The sequence below is a fragment of the Zonotrichia albicollis genome, chromosome 5 (genome assembly GCF_047830755.1).
Source record: "Zonotrichia albicollis isolate bZonAlb1 chromosome 5, bZonAlb1.hap1, whole genome shotgun sequence".
Taxonomy (NCBI): Eukaryota; Metazoa; Chordata; class Aves; order Passeriformes; family Passerellidae; genus Zonotrichia; species Zonotrichia albicollis.
Genome location: NC_133823.1, coordinates 73,767,300 through 73,788,188, shown reverse-complemented (window position 1 = coordinate 73,788,188; position 20,889 = coordinate 73,767,300). Strand labels below are relative to the sequence as shown.

Here is a 20,889-nt window from a genome sequence, read left to right as displayed (position 1 = left end):
TACTGGCCAATCACCACAGGGAGCAGAGGGCACACAGGTGCTGTGCATGACCCATGAGGGGTGTGAAAGTTTGGGCTAAAGAACAAGAAGGGCAGATGCTTGAAACCTTCTCAAGTGGTGTGGTGACACTCTGTATTGTGGCTGTCTCACCTGTGACATGGGAGAGCAACTGGCCACCGTGGCTGCTGTTTGGTATACCAAGTTTGTTTAGAAACTGTGTTTGTGTATTTGGCAGAAGTGCTCAGAGAAACAAGAGGAATGAGGTAGCATGTTTTGTTCTCTGTGTTGTTATACAAGGCAGTTAAGGGCTCCTGTGTGCCTCCTTGTTAGAAATACCTCTCTGCTGAATCCCTGCGCTCCTTCTTGCTGAGGAGGATCTTGCTGAGCGCTTGCTTGGCTGTCTCTTTGCAAGGGTCTCTGGAGCAGATGTGTCAGTATGCTCATCTGTGGCACTGCCAGGGTGGGCGAGAGAGACCCTTCGGGGTTAAGGGGACGGGTACCGCGGCCCGGCGTGGGCAGGATCGGGATTAGCGGGGGGTTACCGCTGGGCACTGGCTGCCGCCCCCGGGACTCCCGCCGCCTTTCGGGGCTCCCCGAGCGGCGGAGCGGCGCCGGCCGCCTGCCCGCGCTGCCCGGCGGCCCCGGGGGAGGGCCGGGGGGGTCCCGCCTCGCCGCCCGGCCCCTTTGCATTGCGCATGGGCCCTCCCCGCCGGGTGGCCATGTTGCAGTGCTAGCAGGCAGCGCAGAGGCGGCGGGCGGCAGCGCAGCGCAGACACCGCACCGCGATGGCCGTGGCCGTGGGCAGACCGGCGGTGCGCGGGGCCGGGGGGCGGCGCGGGGCCGGGGCCGGATCGCCCGAGCGCGGATCGCCGGAGCGCGGCGGCGGGATCTGCCGGGGGCTGCAGGGCGCAGCGCTGGGGATGCCGTGCGGGGGGCTGTAGGGGAGCGGTGCTCGCGGGGGGCTGCGGTGCCGGGGGGCACGGTGGGCTCGCCGCCTTTGCCCCTTTCCGGGGCCGGGGGGAGCCCGCGCAAAACTTTTTTTGGCTCCGTTTTGGGGCCGCGGCTCGTGATTGCGGCGGGGCCGTGGCGGCGGCGGCGGGCGGCTGCTCCCGGAGCCCCGCGGGCACGGGGGGACGGCGGGGATGGTCCTGGGCTGCGTCCGCCGCCGCTGAGGTGTTGGCGCCTTCCCCCGGGTGTTTCTGCCCCGCCGCTGCCCGCGGATGGGAAAGCGGGGAGCGGGAAGGGCTGTGCCCCGTGCGGGTGGGCGGCCGGCGGGCGGGACGGGCCCGCGCTCCCCGGGAGGCTGCGGCGGGCGCGGCGCGGCGGTCCGGGCGTGGAAGGGTTCTGGGGCACGGCTGTCCTGCGTTTTCCAGCGTGACCGTTTGTCTGGGGGTGTGGTGGCCGAGAGGGCTTGTAGGTTCGTTTTGAGAAAGACAAAAGATTTCCCCCTGACGGGGAGAAAGTGAAAAAGCCCCCAAACCCACAACAACGAAGTATGCCGAGAAAGAAAAGGAAATCTCTCTGGCATCCAGCTTGCAGAAACGTGAATGAAACTCCACCGTGACCAGACTGAATGCGCTTTTGTGCATTGTCGGCCAGGGGAGGGAGAGACTTGACCGACTTCCCGGTAACTTTTTCAGTGCTTGGGAGTAACATAGAAGTTGCCCGTGAGTGGAGGACTTGAATGCAACTCCCTCTCAAAATAAGAAAATGGTCTGCGTTCAAGATGTGACCGGGATGAGACAAGTTTCTTTTAGGGTTTATTAAGTGCTTGTGGATCTGCGGGGCTGTATGGTTCCTCTGATGTGGAAAAGCAAATGTATGGAGATGGGGTTAATGGTGTTACTGGAGGTGGGGAAGTTATGCTACTAAGCAAAATGAGAGCTGGTGCTTCTTAACAGAATACCTATAAATTATACCAGCCATTTGTAAGGCTTCTTCTGAAATGTTTCCTTGATCTTAAGGTCTAAAGCATGCTTGGAAACTGAAGTTTGGCTTTCAGTGTAAGAATATGCATTGAAGGTGTGCCTTCAGATGATGTTTTAGGGCAAGCTGAAGGGTATTGCCAAGCAGAGCCTTTTGGCTTTGTGTGGAGCAGTAGCTTCGCAGCATGAAGAGGCTCAGGAACGTGGCTTGTTGCAAGATGTGATTGCTGTTTGTTCTTGTGAATGTGTTTGGCGCTTTTTTTAAAATTATGTTAAACTGGTGCTGCTGCTGAGCCTCTTGGGTTATTTTGGTGACTCCAAGCCCATGGCCATCCCAGAACCGCATCCATAGAGGGTTTTGCACCAGTTAAACCAAATTCTTGTCTGTGGGCTGCTGAGTCCAGCCCCGTGGGACTGACTGGGGGATGAAGCATCCATCAGCGTGAAAGAAGCATGTGGGAGAGGGAGGGCGGAGGGCACTCGGCTTCCTCGGAAGCAGCTGCGGGGCAGACCCTGCATCCTGCCGAGTCCGTGCTTTTTGGACAAGGGAGTTGTTTTATCTCGGGCTGATAAGAGAAGAAAGGATGGTGGCCTGGCACTCAGGAGGTGTTGGGCATGTTCTCTCTTCCCTACCTCCTTATCTAATCCTCCATGCTCCCACTTTGCATGCTGCTGTTGTGCTGCTGGGAGTTGGAAGGAAGAGTTAATTATACGTTAGAGCAAGGCAAGACTGATGAAAGTTTGCCTTTCCAACTTTGTTACAAAATATGATTAAGTGGAGCTGTGAGTGGCATGCATCTTGTTGGAGGGAGAATTAAAGGAAGGGGGGGAAAGAAAAAGGAAAGGAATGAAACCAAAAGCGAGTCACTTGGAGTTAAAATGATGATAACATTCCTGAGTCACAACCTTTTACGTCCTGGCAGGATATGACATTATGTTAATTGTAAAAGTATGCATAGAAAAATAACTTGAGCAAACTGCTCTGAAGTGTCTGTGTTTAATTGTAGCCGAGCAGGGCGTGTTTTGGTAGGATGGGAGGCTTTCCCTTTAAGGCCCTGATCCCACAGATGTGAAGGCACATGTGTAATGTGCTGCCTGTAATTTCATTTGACTTAATGGAGACTGATCCCGGCATGCAAATGTAGAGGCATGCATAAGCAAAGTTTTGGCAGGATGGGTGCTGGGAGCTGCTGTGGGAGCTCTCAGCTGATGAAATCCATATCTGTGCTTAAACATGAACCAGGCTGAGAGGATGCTGTGGTCATCTGGGCTCACTGTAAGATAAGCCACTTCCAGTCTGGAGGCTGTTGAGATGTGCTGGCTAGGGGATGCTTTTCTTCCTCTTGGATTAATTCCCAGTGTCTTGACCAGTGTTGGATGGTTTGTTGGTAGATATGAGTATGGAAGAGGGCCCTGGCCTAGCTACCCTTCCCTTTGTGTTTATCCTAAATGAGTACAGAACCAGAGCTTGGTTGCGTTACAGGAGTGAGACTCACGTTCATTTATTAATGTACCCCCTCTTTCTAAGCCTAACAAAAACTGAAGGGAAAATGAGGCTGGAGTGCAGATTTTGCATGGGAGCCATAGAAAATGTTATCTGAGAGATTAAAACAGCACAATGTATTCTTACTCTTCAATCTGTTTTAAAAATACTTGATAATGAGAGACTGCTGGTTTCCATGGAGGGGAGGAAGGCGAGGGAGATGGGAAGGTAGTGCGGGGCTGAAGCCTCTGTGCTTTGTCTTTTAGCAGCAGATTTGCTGACACTCACTGGGCTCAGCAAGAGCTGGGGGCAGCCCCTTTGGAGAGCCACATCTGTGTGTGCTGCTGAGTGCCACAGGGCCACCGCTGGCGTGGGACAAGAGATGGCAGCAGGGAAGGGGCTACCATGCTTCTGCCTTGTGGGGCTGCAGGCTGCTCTCACTGAACGTGGTGATGCTGTGGGTGTGGGTGGCACTGCTTGGATTGCTGAGGTGGCCAGGGCACAGGGTTTGCCTTCCTGGCCTGCTGCTGCTGAATGGGACTGTTGGGCCTGGCCTGGCTCAGTTGTCTGCACCAAGGAAGCCCTGGGTGTTGCACACAGGACTGTATTTTAGTTTGTGACCTTTTTGTTTCCTTTATTCACCTCGCTGTTTGTTTGCACTAGGAAATTCTTTCAGACAATTCTTGCTGCTCCTGTTGATGCTAATAGTGGTGGGAACCTGCCTCCTCCTTGCTTTTATTTCAGCACAGCCTTGGTCACGGGCCAGGTTGTGTGTGTGCCCACCACACACGCAGGACCTCTAGCTTTTGCAGTGTGAATGAGCTGAGCTGGAGTCAGATACTTGAGATACTTGCAAAGTCCTTGCTTTGTGTAGGTGAGATGATGGGGAAGCAATTTTAGTGCCTGAGTAAGGCCCCTAAAATAATGATGAGGATTGACTAAGCATGAATCTGAGGAATAAAATATTTACGCACAGCTGAGGCATGTTTTATGTATCCCCTTCCCACCCCTGCAGCAGCCCTGTGGCTCTTTGAGGTAATTCTGGGAGCACGGGTGTGAGGCTGCTCAGTGCTTGCTTGGCAGGAGAGATGCCAAGGGCACAGGGTCTTCTCTTGGCTTGGCAGATGCTGCAGCTTCCTCCAGCCTTGCCCTTGGCGTGATTTGGCTCTGGGCTTCAGTCCTGTGAGCTGCAGGGGCTCTTTCAGGGAAAGATTCTGTAGCAGCTTCAGCGTAGAGCAGTTGGAAGTGACCAGGTGATGTAAAAATAAACAAGAAAAGCCTCCCAATAGTACTCTAAGCTTTTTTTAGGTGCGCTGTGTAGCTGCCTTCACTTCCAGCTCTGTGAGCAGCTCTCCAGCCCGCTGGAGGAAGCGATGCGGAATAATGGTTCAGACAAACACCACGGCACGGGGACGGTTCAGCGCTGCTGCTGGAGCAGAGACACAGAACCCACTTTGGGCTCGCTCAGCTCACAGCAGCCTCAATGGAAATTTACCCCAAATGTTGTCCTTGTTTGTGTCCTATGCAGTGGGAGTAAGAGATGCCCCTTCTTGGCTGCTCCCTCCAGTCTGGATGCATTTTCCCGTCCTCTGCACCCTGGTGCCTGGTTTAGACACCTGTGGGCCAGGACTTTGTTGCCAGAACTGTTCTTGTCCACAGCTTGGGCAGGTGTGATGAACAGGAGTGTAGGCAAGGTCCAGTTGGCCGTGCACAAGGTGCTGAAGGAAGAGCCACAAGAAGGAAGAACAGCTCCCTGTGGTTTTCCTTTAGCAGGTCCCAGCCTTTCTAGAAACTTTCTCCATCTCTGAAGTGCTCTGCTCATCCCATCTAAGTGGTGCTCTGCTGGCACAAGCTGTAGTCCAAAGGCCAATACTGCCTTTGCCTGCTAGTACAGTTATTTTGCTGAGCTCTGTGATTTATGAGTTTTGAGCTATCTTTGGAACTCCTTACTTGAAGACACAGGATGTGCCCGTGTTTTTGGTGACACAGGGTTAGGATCTGGATTTGCAATTAGAGCTCTTGAAGTGTCTGCAAATAGGAAGAAGCTGCATCTTTTCTTGCAGGCTTAAGGTTTTGTGTTCTGTAGTAGCATCCCACATAAGGTGCTGTCAAAAAGCAGACTGCTGCTGTTTTGGGGAGTTGGTGCTTTCTTCCTTCTGAGCTTACAGCTTCTTTAGGTCTTTCTATTGTCTAATTGGATTTTCTATTTCTGGGTTTATTTTCAGATGGGATCTAGCTGCTGTAAATATGTTATTGAAGTACTGTAATTGTGGGTTATTTCTTTACCAGATCTGCTCATGAATACTTGGCAGAAGCTAATAGAAAAAGACTTGGTTTAAAAACACTTTGGTTTTAAAACACTTTGGTTTTGCCACGGTTACTGCCCCCGCTTTGCCGGCGGCTCCTGAGAGCTGATTCCTGTGCACAGCAGTAGTTCTAATAGAAATTGTTCCTGGAAATCTGCATGCCTCTCATGACTTTCATTCAGGAATTACATTAACCTCTCTCACGTGATGGGTGTGGAAGTGAGGCACTGTTTTGACTCCTTGGCGGGATGTTCGGGGCTGTCAGTGGATCTGAAGGTGGTTCCCTGGGTGGCTTTGCTGGGTGCAAAGTCAATTACAGTGTCCTGTAAGCAAAAGGCTCAACAGAACTTATTTACCAGATGTGTTGAATGCACCAAGTGTGCAGAGTGCTTTGTGTAAGCACGTGAACTTGGCTCGAATTAAGATTCTGGCAGTCTGGTGGTGGCAGCTCGGTTTTTGTCCGTAGAGAAAGCGAAAGGCTCAAGCTGGGGAGATGTTTTGTTTGGTGACCCCGTGAGCTTGTGGCTCCGCAGGGCAGCACGACGAGGGGCTCACAGGGAGTGCAGTAGTGTGACCTGCAGTAGAGGCGGAATTGCAGGGCTGCTTTTGGCCTTCCAGATAGGGGTTCCTGCTGTAGCACAGACAGGCCTTTGCCTTTGGATGCACTCGAATCATCTCCCTTCAGTCCCTGTGCAAACCCTTCTCTGATCTGAGTCAGTCTGGAGCTTTTGGCAGCTTTCAGGTGAATGAACAAGGCCAGCCTGATGGTCCTGGCTTAATTTTTCTAGGACCAAATTTGGCAGGCAACAGACTAGCTTGGAAATGAGAAACTTGCCTCCTGGAAAGGTGAAGGTACCAGGTTATGGCTGACACTCATTCCTGGCATCTCCCTGCAGGAACATGGATTTCCCCATATCGCCTGGATGTGTCTAGGAAATGTACAGGGTTGCCAGTAAAGAGATTGTGCATACATGTAGTTGGATTTTCCTTTTCTTGCTTCATCTGTGATTAAAGATTTTTTTTTTTCTCTGTTGTCTCCTTTAGTTTTAGCTAGTATGATGACATTTCTTGGATATCTCGGAAGGAACACAGCCACAGCATGGCTGATGTTATTTTAATAGTCTTTGTTGTTGTTTTGTTCCTAGTTTGGAGTGTCAAGGCTGGTATTGTCAGGAAGTGTGGAATTAAATAATTGGGAGCAGTACTAATTTATTCTGAGGTTTGCAGAGAAAAGATTAGGTTGTCATACTGTGAGCAGGTATTGCTCCCTGTAAGTGCTGGGAGTGATTATAAGGCTTAACGCTGCCATCTGGGACTGAACATATGCACAGTCCTCAAATCTTCATGTCAAGGCCCCAAGAGGAGCAGGGATTTTGTGATATCGTCTGGTGACACATCACACCACTTCATCACCACATCCATTGGCTGCTGCTTTTTCCTCCTTCAAATCTGCCTCATGTCTGGGTTGGCCTATGGCAGGCCTCCTTATACCTTTGCATTTTTGGGCAGAGCTCTGAGCCCTGAGGTTTTTTGCCTGAGTGTAAGCACAAGGGTATGGACTCTGGGAGCGGGGGGAAGTAATCTTTCAAATCTTGTTTCAGCAGTTCAGCTAAAGCTTCCCATCATTCTGGCCAGGTAACTCAACTCCCTGCCACTGTGGTTATCTTAGCAGAAGAAACAACCAGTCAACCATTATGCCTTTGTTAACCTATAGAATCAGAAGATCAAGATTTTTAATTACATTTGAAAAGGGTGTTGTTGTTTTCCTGTATCTTGTATGTAATTTCCAAGCCAAGAGAAATCCCTAGTGCTTTTAAATGAATGCTTTTCTGCCACGAGCTGTCTTTTATCACAGAAAGTGCCAGCCTAGTCTCATTCTGTTTCATCTGCCTCATTAATATTAAATACATGGCACTTTAATATGGCAGCCGGAGCAAAAGCAGGGAATTTCAGCTAATATCTGACAATGGCAAGCTGAGATTAAAAGATATCAGAGTGCTGTCGCTATATATATAAGGAGCTGGCATTTTTCAGAAGCACTTGACCTAATTTATGTCAGTTCTTTTCTCCCCCTGCTCCCTTAAATCCTTGCATCTTTAAGTGAGCCCTTAGATGCTCCTGCCTTTCTTGCAGGCCTGGTTCAGTGTTCTGGGAGAGGAGGGGGTTTAGGGCTTGTAGCACAATCCCTGGTGTCCAGTGGAGGCAGAAAGTGGCACCAGACCGGGGAGATGTCCATGTTGGGGAGAGCCTTCATGGAAGAAGTGTGGACTTGGACTGTGGGGCAGCTCTTCAGCAAAGCTGCAGTGGACTCTCCTGATGGTCTGACTTAGAAAGCACCTGGCTGAAAGTAAGAGAATAAACAACTTTTCAGAGCAGTGCCTCCCCTTCTGGGACGCACAGTTGATGGTCACTGAACAATTGGAACGATTCACGGGCGTCGTTGATATGTGATTGACTAAGGCTGTCAGGGCACCTTGGGTTGTGTGTTTCCAGGTAGCTGAATATTCATCCAGCTGGAAAGCACTCCTGCTATTCAGCATTTGCAGTTGAGCAGTTATTAATTATTAGAGCGGTAATTAGCAGAGCCACTTAGGATTAGGGTTTGTGTGGCTGACAATGCTGCGAGAGTTTTGGCCTCTGATTTGGTGTGTGGTCTTGGGCAAATGCCTTTGTCTTGGTGTGCCTTTGTTTTGTGCGTGTGTAAAGCAGGAGATAATTCCCTTCCTTGTTTAGTGAGGTGCCAAGGTGTGATCAGAGAATTAATAGCACACCGTAGTCACCTCTGCAGACCTCGCCCTGTTGCACCAAATCGAGCGAACTCTCGTGGCACAGAGGCATTACCAGATTAATGCTTTTAATTAAAACTGCCTTCAAGAAAATAGCTATTCAAATAGGGTAATATGCAAGTTGTGTTTTCAAGGAGATGTAACAATAAGGAGGAAGGGTTTAAAGGTGAGCAGTGTGAGTAACTCTGACCCTGTTTCTCTGGGTTTGCCTGAGTGCAATTGAGGGCAATTTTCACGTAGTGCATTCCTTAGTGATACTTAATTTCTCTGGTGTACGCCAGAACCATTTAAACAAAAAGCCAGAGGTGTTTTGTTGCTTAAACAAAACATTATTTGAAATTGTGGGTTGCTATGTGACTCCTGTCTGTTACTGAACACACTACTTTTCCTCTAGGTTTGGCTTTGCCAGGCATGGAGCTCGGGAAAGCTTTATTTTTCTTCCAATGGGGTATACTTTACAGCATTTTGATATAACCTGAGAAAAGCAGGATTTTCATAGCCTAACCAAGTAACCTGGTGATTTCTTCCAGTGGGTTGAGTCAGAAAGCCAGAAGTATAAGTGCAGGCTAGCTGTGATACAGTTTATGTGCTGTCCTGGTTTCAGTTTGAAGGGAGCTATAAAGTTCACACAGGCTAGAAAATGTTTCTGGCATGAAGTAGGTGGTTGGTCCCCATGTAAAATCCACACTAAGGAGTCCCAGGGGAAGGGTGTGTGGATGTTGTCAGCATCCACACTGTGGTAAATGTATCTTTTTCTGAGCTGTGTGTGCTGAAACATCTTGGCAATTGGAAGCTGCTGAGGGCTGGAGCCTCGCATTCCCGATTTGGTGCCGTGCCTTGCAGAGGAGAGTGGCCCAGCGTGTAGGGCTCCGTGGTGCTGGGTGGAAGGAGGGAGGATGGAGATGGCTGGATGTGTGCCATCCTCCTGGGTACTGAGTAGGAAGGTAGTGCAAGCCCGCTCGTGAGGTTTATGCTCTAGTTGGCACCCTCAGGGGCTACTGAGTGACCTCAGAAAATGTGAATTAAAACACAAGCACCGAGGAAGGGCTGTTCCAGCCTGCACTGACTCTCCTGGGGTCAGCATGTGCTGCTGGCCAAGTGCTGATGTGAGACATGGGAGCCCTGATGCTGCATGTACAGACTCAGCTCCTTCTCCTGGACAGCTGTGGGAGGAAGAGCCAGGCATTAGCCTTCCTCTTGGAAGGCTTCCTGAGTTCCTCAGCAGGTATTTATCTGTCAGACCCCATCTGCTCTGGGGTATGAGCAACCCAGGCAGGGCTGCTTGTGGCTTCGTGCATCACCTCCTGCTTTGAGCAACGTGGAGGTGGAGGCTGCAATCTTAATAAAGGATGTGCAGCAGCAGATCCCTCGCTTTGGTATCTCATTAACTCACAGGAGCCGAGGGCAGAAACATGCACTGCACATGGGAATTGTGCCCCAGTTTTGGCTTAGGCGGGTCTGCAGCACTTGGAGTTACAGAGCATGTCAGAGCAAGGAGCTCCTTCATGTGAACTAATCTTCCCTAGACCTCTGCAGGAAGTGCTTGCCTGGAGCAGCCATCATTTGCCTTGGGCTGTGTTTGTCTTCCTGAATCCTTCGGTTTGGCTCCATGAATGTGCAGCAGGATTTACCTGCTCTGTCAGGTCTTTAGAGCTGGGCTGCTGCAGGAGCTGAGGCTGGCACAGCGGAGCCTGCTCATGTGTCACAGTCCTTCTCAGCCGCTGTGTGCTGGCACAGGGCTTGGCCAGGCCCAACAGCCAAGGCCTTTGCTGGTGGAGGGATGCCTCACTGCCTGTCCTGGTGCTTCCAGGGAAAGAGAGGAGTTGAGGAGAAAAAAGGGATGAGAAATCTGAGTACCGCAAGCACAAAAAGCTACAGCGTAAAGTAACTGTGGGAGGTGCAAGCTAATGGCAAATCCTCTTGCTTATTGATGTTATTCAGAGAAACAGCCTTGCAAAATGTTCTTTTCCAGAAGCTGTCCCTGAGCTATGGATTTCAACCAAGAGCAGTGCAATATGTATCTTCTGCACTCATAAGGTTGCAAGAGTTTGGGTTATGTTTAGCTTGGCTGTTCTGGAGAAATCCGAGCAGCTGGACTCTCCAGAAGCATAGCACTCCAGGGAATTCTGGCTGTTGGCTTTTGGGGTGTAAGGGAGAAGAACACTGCAAGTGTGGGGTTCATTTAACACTGCTCTGTTACAAGCAATGGCATGGGTTGCTAAAGCACAAGCCTTGACAGGAGGGCAGAAATTAAAATTAAGTCTGAACGCAACTGCTTCTGCTTTCCCTTCAAAGTGCAAACATGACTGGGGTGGACAGTCGAAGCAGAATGTGGAGGCCAGCATTAATTAATCTGTGGGGGTGGGTGCTGGCTCCAGTTGAACCTTCTAGCAGCTCCCACAGCTAATGGACGTTGCAGCAGCTTGCATACGGAATAATTTATGAATTTGGAAGGACACCATTCCAGAGAATGTGGGTGAGTGCCAGCAGTTTGCAAACCTCTGCCAACGGTCTTGTGAGCGGCGGGCTGCTGTGGGAAAAATAACATTGGATTAGCACAGGGTGATGTTTGGAAGTGTCCCACTTAGCTCCTAAAGCCTGGCCCTTGTGCAGAACTGCGCTGGGCTCTCGGCAGGACGCTCCAAAGTACCAGAAATGCATTGTCTGAGTCTGCTGCATGCACCAAACGGGAAGTGGGGAGCAGCACAGGGAGATGGTTTTGGCTGCAGGCTTTTCCCAAGCAGCCTTAGCAGCATCTTTGTTTGGGAGGACCATTTCCTCGTTCCAGGTAATTGGGCTGTCTGGGCAGGTGCAAGGTTACTTGATCTTGCAGCTCCAGGGCAGCTGGGTCCCACTCCAGACCTGTCCCCTGGCTTGGGAGCTGGTGTTGGGTGCCTTCCCTTGGCACCAGGCTCCAGAGGCGGATGTGAGCCCAGCAGCACTGCAGGCCTCTTTCCAGCTTTGCAGGCTCCTGCTTTTAATTAAACTGTCGCGACACTGGGACGGCCCAAGGATGGCTGAGACACCCGAAGCCGAAGGTCCGGCTCACAAAGGTGTTTGGGAGCCTTGGAATGCGGATGGGAAGCCTTGGGCAGTGCACAGGGCAGGATCCGTGCCTGCCTCCCACCAGTTGTGGTTTATTTGCTCTCTGCTCATCCATCCATTCTGTGGCAGGGCTGAAAACGTCTCTGAGTTCTGGCTTTAATATCAGAGTGTATCCTCACAGCTGAGGGCAGCCTTAAACGATAGCTATGCCTTGGCAAACCTTCACTCTGCACAAGTTGATGTGCACCACTTACCTGTGAGGATCTTGGTGGATTTGAAATAATTCCAGATGGCTCCAAGGAGATTTGCTGTGCTTGAGCTGTGTTATATGGAATTCCTTTGCGTTTTATACCTCTAGACCCAGTCCCACGATAGAGAGGTGCTTGCCTCTGAGCAGCTGCCTGCTGGATAACTTGGTCCCCTTGTGGAGCTTACTCCTTTGCCAGCCACGAAACCGTCTTCTCTCACACATCCTGGCCAAGTTCTCCTTCTGCTGTGTGTGTAAAGGACTGCTTGCTGCCTCTCTTGTTACAAATGCCCATTGTTCCAGTGGATAGGTTGAAATGCAGCATAATCCTCAAATGTTCTGCAGATTTGACACATACCAGGAGCTCTCTGAGCATACAGCTCTGCCAGACACTGTGTTGGGATGAAGAACTTGGGAAGAAGTAGCAGCTAGGGCAAGTCTGCCTCTGGGACTGATGTGGGGGGAATGCACCAAACACAGAGTTGATAGTAGGTTTTGGATCAAGTCCTTGGAATTGTGTCTAAGTCCAAAGAGAATTTTATTGTTAGAAGATTTGTTTAATTAGCATCTGGAACGTAGCCACTAACATAGGTTTGTGTGTAGAAAGATGGTGAGTACTTTCCTTTAGGAATTGTTGTTTTCTACGTGTAGATGTTCAAACAATAGTTAGGGTTGATAAAACTTAGCAACAGCCAAAAGGAAAATATTTTTCTCTTTATTTCCTTGGGTGTACATTTAGACACTGTTCTCATTGTTGGGGTTTTTTGTTGGCTGTATTTTTTTTTTTTTGGTTTGGGCTATGTGTGTCCCTTTTTCCAGGGCAGAAAGGAAAATTGTTCACCAACAAAAGCTAAGCTTATGGAAACTACCAGTTGGCTGAAGGTTCAGGGGCTGGAAGCATCTGAACCTGCTGCCATGAGGGGGCTTGGGGGTGTCACTGGAGCCCCCAAAGCCCTTGCAGTGAGGGAGGAAGGAGGAGAAGGGTGGCTGTACAGGCTTGTGCTTTAGCAACAGCCATTGGTGAAGGGGCATGTGGGGAGGTTTTTCCATATGCAGCAGCTTATGCCAGTTTTGCATCTGTCTTTATTTGCATTATTAGGATTACACTAATAAATCTGCTCTAAACCTGTTTGAAATGCCTGATGCTGTGACACTGCTGTTTGCCAGCGCTGTGCACGCTGCCCTTGCCAGCATCCAGCCCTGGGGTGGAAGCTGTGCTCACACAGCTCAGGAGGCCGCTGCATCCACCCAGCTGTGGCCTCGCTGCCTTCACAATAAAATCCCAACTGCACCAATGACGTTTTTGATTTTCTTCCCCAGGAATTGCTGTCCCAGTTATAGATGTGTTTAGAAAAGAGGACCCTGCAAAAGAACCTTGTCGCATAAGCCTGGTGTTGGGGGGTATTGCTTGTAATTGAGGGGAAGATTCTTCCCCACTGCGTGGAGTTCCCAGCTCATCTCCTGTGGAAAATCCTTTTCTTGTAGGGCGATGGTGCTGCCTGAGCTGCCTTTGGAGGCTGCCATGGGCTTTGGATTTCCTTGCTGGTGTTTGCAGGGCAGGCTGGGGATGTGTTCTGGAAGGGACATGGATGGTCAGCTGCCGGAAGGAGTTGGGCTGTGCTGCGTCACACAGAGACCTTGGTGGCCTGTGCTGGGGACTTGTTCTGCCACGTCCTTCACACTGGGGTACTTTGTCACCAGCAGCTGGAATGCAAGGAAAGCTTTAGCTCTCGGGGGTGGGCAGGAGCAAGATAAACTCCTGAACATAGGCGTGGGGCAGCGTGGGACTCCTGATACTTCTGGGACTTGATTTAAATCTCTGGAATGAAAGGTTTATCTCTGCTCCAGCTCAAAAACTGGAGCTGTCAAGCTAATCCTTGGATTCCTTGTGAGTAGAGAGTTAATCCTTTCTTCTGTCTGGTGCTGCGAATGTTTGTTTAGCTATGCATTTATGGAGCTCAGACACTTTGGAGTGTATGTTGGGCAATTGCTGGTGTCCTGTCCGGGGACTCTGTATGGCTTGGAGCATCACCAGGATTGCAGTGGCCGTGACACCTCTTTGTGGTCCTGCCCCTTAGCAAGTGATGGCTGTGGAGAGGGCTGTGGGAACATTCCTGGCTGTTTTGTCCTGCAGTGTCTATCGACTCCAGAAATGTGAAGCTTCTGTAGCAGTTATCAGTGCAGCAAAACACAAGGAGGATCAAAAACCTGACGTAGGGTGGCCTTCTGGTCCCATCTCCTAACAGTCCCAGTGTTGTGGCTGTGCTGCAGGCCTAGATCAGATGGCCTTTTCTCCGGAGAAGCTCTGACCAAGGAGGTTTTTTGGAAAGACAAAACATGGTCTTTCAAGGTAACCACAAAAATTTGGAGTTAGTGCGGTGGAGGGAAGGAAGTAATTCAGTTGAAATATAGAATTGCTCCTATTCATAAAAATTTTTGTGTTGGCTTTCCCTGTTTAGGGCAGGAAAACCAGGACTTGCTGAAGGCAAGTGGGGAACTTTATTGCTTTGAGGTAGTTGAGAGCTCCAAGTCTATGGACTAGTATTCCAAAACTGTGGGCCAAATAATTGAGTAAACCTTCACCTTTTCCTCCACATGCAGATTCAATCTAACTTATGTCCCCTTTCCTTCTTGCTGAAGATAAAAAACTGTGTGCTAAGGCAAACAGTATTTGTGATTTTCAATATTTATTGATTGCTGACCTTTTCTTATTCACATTGAAGGATTTCTGTGGCGCCTTGGAAGAGCTCTGTGTGCCATGAGGGACTCAGTGTGTTCTGTTTCCCTTTTCAAAGCAGATGTGGGGGCTGGGACTCAACACTCAGCATATTAGGCTGTGCCATGAAGTCATTCAAAGCTGGTTCTTTTGCTTTGTTGTTTTCTGGTTACTTGGTCAGTATCACACTCGAGGGAGGATGATAACACTGGGCTTGGCTAAACACAAGATGTTTTCTCTGGTCTTTTACTTAACAACCTTAGTGCAATATATGCACATACATGTTGCATATGAATTTAAGAAGAGGTGGTCTGAGCTAACTCCTTTCAATCCAGTTGGTGCTGGATTGACACTTCCTTGCTAATGCTGGACCTGTAAACTTTCCCTGGGGAACTCCTGTGTGTATTTAGCACTTTTTTGGGCTCTGCAAGCCTTGGTAGGGATTTGTCAAGGAACTGGGTGATGATTAGTTTGATGTTAGGACTGGCTTATACTTGCTGCTGTGGTAGCTGGGCATGGGATAAGCCTTGTGTGTATGTACATCTGTGTTAGCTCAGGATTTAAGTGTGGGGACAGCTACTGTGGTAGATCCTGAGCTCTTTAGTCCAGGATGAAGAGAAGTGGTAAATGAATGGTCTGAAGCTGTGTGCATTGATAGGCACAGCTCCGGTGTCCGTGTGCCAGGCAGCCACAGTGTCCCCCACCTGGCCCTGAGCAGGCCAGCAGGGCACAGTGTTAACATGGATCCTGTCCTGAGTCCCAGGGATCATTCGTTATCCAGAGCACGAGCTGGGGCACCTTCCAGTCCTGCAGCTTGTTGAATGGGAGCTGACAAAACGTGCCCTTGATGTGTGGCTGCAGCTTTTCAGGAAGGAGCACGTGGGGTTAGAAACTGTGAGGCAGCCCTGCTGGGCTGTGCCTTTGCCACCTCAAGGAAAGCTGCTGCTTTTTGTGTCCCAGGGGCCCTTAATGCGAGTCAGGTATTGGAACAGTGCTGCCTCGTTACACTTTGTAAGCAAGCCCTTAGGGCTGCTTTCCTTTCTCAAAATCCTTCACCTGCTCTGGTTGTGCTCACAACCCTAACCGGACTGGAGTTGGTGGAAGGTTGGAGGAAAACCTGGCAATGGGGTCGCATGCTCTGTTGCCAGGTTTGTCTTAATTCTGCCTTTTTGTGCCTGGGGGCAGTGTCCCAGAGAGCTCCCTCCTCTCTGTGGGTGTAACTGGAATCTTGCCGAGTTCATGTGTCACCCTTCCCTCTGTGGCAGGTCCCATGTTGGGCTGTGCCTCCAGCTTTGAGCAAAGTATAGATCCAATGACTTAATGGCCTGGGGTGCAGCTGTTTCAAGGCTATTTTAAGAGCATGACAGTGAAATACAGAAGGAAATGACTGTTGGATTTTCTCTCTCTGCTGCCTTGCTGGATTGTGTCTGTGGTGGTGTGGCACTGTGCAGCCAGAAGGGCTGGAAAAGGGCAAAGAACTGGGAGAGAGCAGTGTTTCTAATGGCCATACAGCAATGTGCCTTCCTGCTGTCTCCCAGCTGGCTTCTGTCCTTCTGATGGGAGCTGTTGTTAACTCTTAAGGTGGCAAGTTCTCAAGTCTAGCAAAAACTGGGCCTTTTCTGGTCCTGGCTGGTGTCAGCTGGCCTGGAGTCACAGCGTGACTCGTGTGTCGTGTCACTGTGCAGCGTTCCAGGGCTCACGGGAAGGAGCCAGCAGCTCTCTGTGCTGTGCCTGCCTGAGGGAGCGCTGGGGATGCTCCAGGGGGAGGTCTGCCCTTCCCTGTGTGTGGCACTGCAGCAGCCCCAGGGCAGGGGCACCGCCACTGAAGCGGGAGGAGAGCGGTGGGTCGGCACGGGCGGCTGGCAGGAATGGGAAAAACTCCCATTTTATTCCCTCGGCCCTGCACAGGCGGGCAGAGAGGGAGTGTTGCACGTCGTCCTCCTGTCAGGAGAGAGATTGGCCAGAGAAGCACAGAGCATCTGGTTCTCATTGGGCTCTGCCTTTGGATGGTCTTCATTCTTGTTTGTCACATTATGTCTTTTTTTTTTTTTTTCCCCTTCCTTCCTCTCTCCTTTTTTCTTTTTTTTTTCCCCTTCAGCGAGTTTACAAGCCTTGCTGGAATGCACATATGGTCCTTATCATCCCCAAAGTCCAGCTTTTTTTTCTTTTGCTGGTTAGAAGTTTGTGACATCAGGGGCTGTTAGAAGCATTAGTCACTTTGCCTCCAAATAGAAAGGTCCGTGGTTTTTGGAAACCTATGGAGGAAAATGTCTTTTATGTCAGTCCTTGGCATACACGGAATTGTGAGTGCTCCGAGCTTGTGCTGACCTTTAGCCAAACATTTTGCCTGAAGACAAATGCTCGTTCCCACTCTCTGCTGCCCCTCCTGAGTGGTCAGATTTTGCTGACTTCCCTCTTTCCAGAAGAATGCGACTGTATCCTTTTCCCTCCATGCTGCTGCCGCGTTCCAGCCGCTTGCCAATGTAAGCAGCTCCGCTCGCTTCCCCGCCGGCGTGCCCGGCGGCGCGGGGCTGCCTGGGCCGCGGGCAGCGTGTCCTTGCCGTGTGACAGGGGTGGCTCTGGCAGCTGGGAGCGCTGCAAACCGGGACATTGGTGCCGCTGTGCTTCCCACCCCTGTGGCATCCGTGCTGGGCGAGCTCGGAGCCGCTCGGGCTGGGGCACGCTGGCTCTGTGTGTGTGGGCTGCACTTAAGCAGGGACCACCTTGTGGTGCCTGCTCGTTGTCCCCTCTGCCATCCTGCCCCTCGTTCAGGGGCCAGCCCTGCACAGAGCGTTGCTCCCGTGTGTTACTGCCTGTGGAAGTGTGTCAGCATCACCAGAGCCTCTGGGGGCATCTGCACGGGGGAACCCCTGACTTGGTCTCAGTGGCAGCCTCCTCTGGCCGGAGGTTCTGCAGTTCCATGAGATTTTATCTATAGAGCATTATTTGCTGCAAGGGGGGCAGCATGAGTCCCATGCCTGCTCTTCCCCATCTGCTGCTGCCCAGTGCTCTGTTGGTCAAGTTGCTTCCAGCCTTCCTTCCACAAAATGACCTTTTCTGCCACCTCGATTCTTGGGGATTAAAGGCAAAATCAGGGAGAGCCTTTTTGTATTCCGTGTGACCTCCCAGTTTAATGAGCAAGGGAGCCAAGTGTGGCATAGCGCTGCTGACAGCATTCCCTGTTCCTGGGAGCAGAGACCTGGCTCCTTGCTCTTGTGGTTGATGTTGCTGGAGGGCTGGGCCAGGGGCCTGGTGGGGAGCTGTGTCCCTGGGCAGCTGCAGCTGGTGCCAGCTTTTATCCAGGAAGATCAAGATGCTTTCCTGCAGCCCATCCCTCAGGGACAATAGCTGCAGCAGTGAGTCACTGGTGGCTTGGTGGCAGGCAGGGAGGCACAGATCTTCATGGCTTGACTGACACATTAACGTACAGAATGAGAGCATGCCTTCCACAGGGGTCTGCTCTCCCCGTTGAGAGAAAAGGGGGGGAAGAAAAACAACCAAGGACCTCCCAGACTTGAGTAACTTGTGCAGACATTTGCCCGAGCCTGCAGCCAGCCAGCAGCAGCAGCGTGGAGCCAGGAACTCCCCCTCCTCTGCTGGTGACACCGATGGTTATCTTACCCTGAAACAACAGCCAAGAAGTCCTTCCTCTCTTTCTGAACTGATTAACTGATTGATTGCTATCAGCCCTTTTCTTCTGGCATCCCTGCACGCCTAGGAGGGGAAGGGAGTTGTTCTTGCTTCCCATGTTCTCCCCGTGCTAGTCATAAATCCATTTGTCCAGCAGTTAAGGGTTTGGCCATCCCTTAACTCTGTGTAAGGAAGGGGAGTGGAGTTATGGGTGCTGTTGGGAGGAACAGGGAGCTTGGCTCTGGCTTAGGCACTGGGAATACTTGGTACCCTCCTGGCAGGGACATGAGCTCTTGGATTTAACTCTGGGACGGGGATAGATCTTTCTCCTTCTGACTACTCCTTGCTTCTGTGCTCCTGCTCTTGCCTCAGCTGCTTTTTTTATTTGAGCAGACTGAACTATCCCTGAGGTCCCTGGCTTTGGATGCAGCATCTAAGATGATTTGACCTAGTAATGAGTCAAAAATGTTGCTGGTCTGAGCTGCTGACAACAATAAAAGCTTTTAGAATTTCTTAAAGGTGCCTCCTAAGTCATGTGGCCCCAAATAACTAAACACTTGCTTCATATTTGGTGTTGAGCTCAATATTTTGCATACCAGCCTTGTTCCCCTCTTGAATTTGAGGCTGGTTTTTGTTTTCTTTAACTCTTGGGAGGCCGTGTGAAGCTGACCCCCAGCCGCCATCCCAGTGGGCCGGGAGGGGCCCAAGGGGAATGTTTTGCCAGCAGCCTTAAAGCAAAAGGGGCTCAGCCAGGAGCTTGCTTGGACTGGGGAATAGCCACCATCATGGCTGAGCCCTGAGCGAGGGGAGCAGACTGGGACAGTGACTGTCCTTGTGGAACTCTCCCCTTGGCCTTTTGGGAGTGGGGCTTTTTTCCTGCCTGGGAGAGGAGCAGCTTTGCTTTGTTTCCAATCCACTGCCAGACACTTTGGAAGCGTAGGGACTCAGCTCTGCTTTGTGCTGCTTCTGGAGGAGTGACATGGGACCCACCTTTACCTCCAGCTCCCCGTCCACACACAGATGTGCTGTTCCTGACTCCAGGGAGGAGGAAAAACTTCGTTCCTGCTGGCCCTGCCAAGCTGTTGTGGCTTGGGAGGAATGAGCTAAATTGCCTTGCACGTGCCTTATCAACTGAATTGTTTTATAGGGCTTCATGATTCCTGTCCAGCCAAACCCACTGTTTGCCACAGACCATCCATTACAGCATTGCCTGACCCGTGAAACCATTGCCACCAGGAGTTATGTGTTAAAAAAAGATATCTAAAAGAGTCTTGAGAGGGTTCTGAGACTGCAAACCCATTCTTGCCTTTTGCGGGGCTTTTTTACCCCCTTAAAATGAAGAGCAGTGGGATGTGAGTGCCTGACAATCAATCTTTTTATATAAAGTAATGGTAGGTAGTATTTGCTGTGCCTCTGGGGGCCTGTCTCTGCTCAACTTACCCCTTCCCTTCCCCTGCTGCAGTTAAAACCAGCAGCTGTGATAACAGCAGCTCGAAGATTGTTGTTGATCCAAGAAATATCGACTGTGGGATGCCTTGTAGGGCTTTCTGCAAAGAGCAGTCAAGTGATCAGCATCTTTTCCCAAGAAACAAGCATTTATTTGTTCATGTCATTCCCTAGTTTTTGTAGGGGTTAGCACATAGCTCTGGCTGTTCAGAATCCCATCCTGCTCATGGATGGTATGGGAAGAGGGAGGGCAAACCGTGCCCTGTAATGCAGGATTCAGTACAGGAGACGTGACTGCCTTGAGGAAGAGTTTAAAAATACAGGCTGCTTTTGGGATGCCTTAAGCTCTCCAACGTGTGAGAACATCCAGACACCCAAGTCTAGCAGCACATCTGGTGCAAGCTGGCTGGTCTCTGCAGGAGTCTGGAGCTGCAGTTTCACCCATGCTCATCTTGTCCAGGGATCCTGAAGCTGGGAGCAAGGGAGCAGAACACCTGTGGCTTTGACTATGACCCATGGAGCAGCTTTGTATGAGGACCTGGAAGCTGCAGAAGTTTAAGTAGTGCAATAAAATTATCACTGGGTGAAAGGGTGGATTTGGCATTTTTTTGGAATGGGAGTTTTTGGTGACAAGATGGAGGCACTTGGGTGTGTCCAGCCTTTCTTCTTCTCCTTCTCTACCTCCATCTTCTGCCGTGATGTTGGCACTTTGGGGTTGTTTTAGAATAGGAGTTCACTGTCTAACACAGGTGATAGCTATTGGCAAGTGATTGTGAACATGTTACATGGAGTTCATAGTCTAAAGCACTGCCCCGAGGGCGGTCAGAGGGCCGCTGACTGTCCTGCTGAGCGGGCCTCAGCTAAACAGGAGAAAACTTTTATAGATAAGCTATACTAAACAACTCTGAGACCAAAAACTGAAGAACTGCAGTTCATTCTTTGGATGTGTGGGACGAAACAGAGACTTTGCTCATATCTAGGGCTGCAGTAACCAGCAAACTCCCGAGAGGTGCACACAGGGCTCTGGGGGGGAGCCGGAGCCGGGTCAGCCTTTGACTGCTCTTCAGCCCGAGGTGCCCAGTTCCCAGAGGGGTGACTGAGCTGGGATCAAACCCGGCCCACTGACTGTGGCAGTTCACAGCTGGAGAGGCAGGGCCCTCTGACTGAGCATCCCCTTGTTGTTACAACACTTCTGCTCTGCCACACCGAAAGCGTGAATCACTTGCCTGCTCTGCTGCTGATACCCTGAGCAATCAGGCTTGTTGCTGTCCAGCAGAGGCTTCCTTTCCTTGTGGATGAAGCTAT

The 20,889-nt window shown here is 50.7% G+C and overlaps 1 protein-coding gene across 2 annotated transcripts in view; it reads left to right on the top strand.

The window, feature by feature from the left end:
- The first annotated feature begins 650 nt into the window (after positions 1-650).
- Positions 651-20,889, top strand: part of SEPTIN11 (septin 11) — a 46,398-nt gene continuing 26,159 nt past the window's right edge. For both annotated transcript variants that reach the window (XM_074542128.1, XM_074542127.1), the window contains exon 1: positions 651-812. In XM_074542128.1, coding sequence (XP_074398229.1) covers positions 786-812 — 27 coding nt within the window. In that variant the 5' untranslated portion in view covers positions 651-785. The remainder of the gene's footprint in view (positions 813-20,889) is intronic.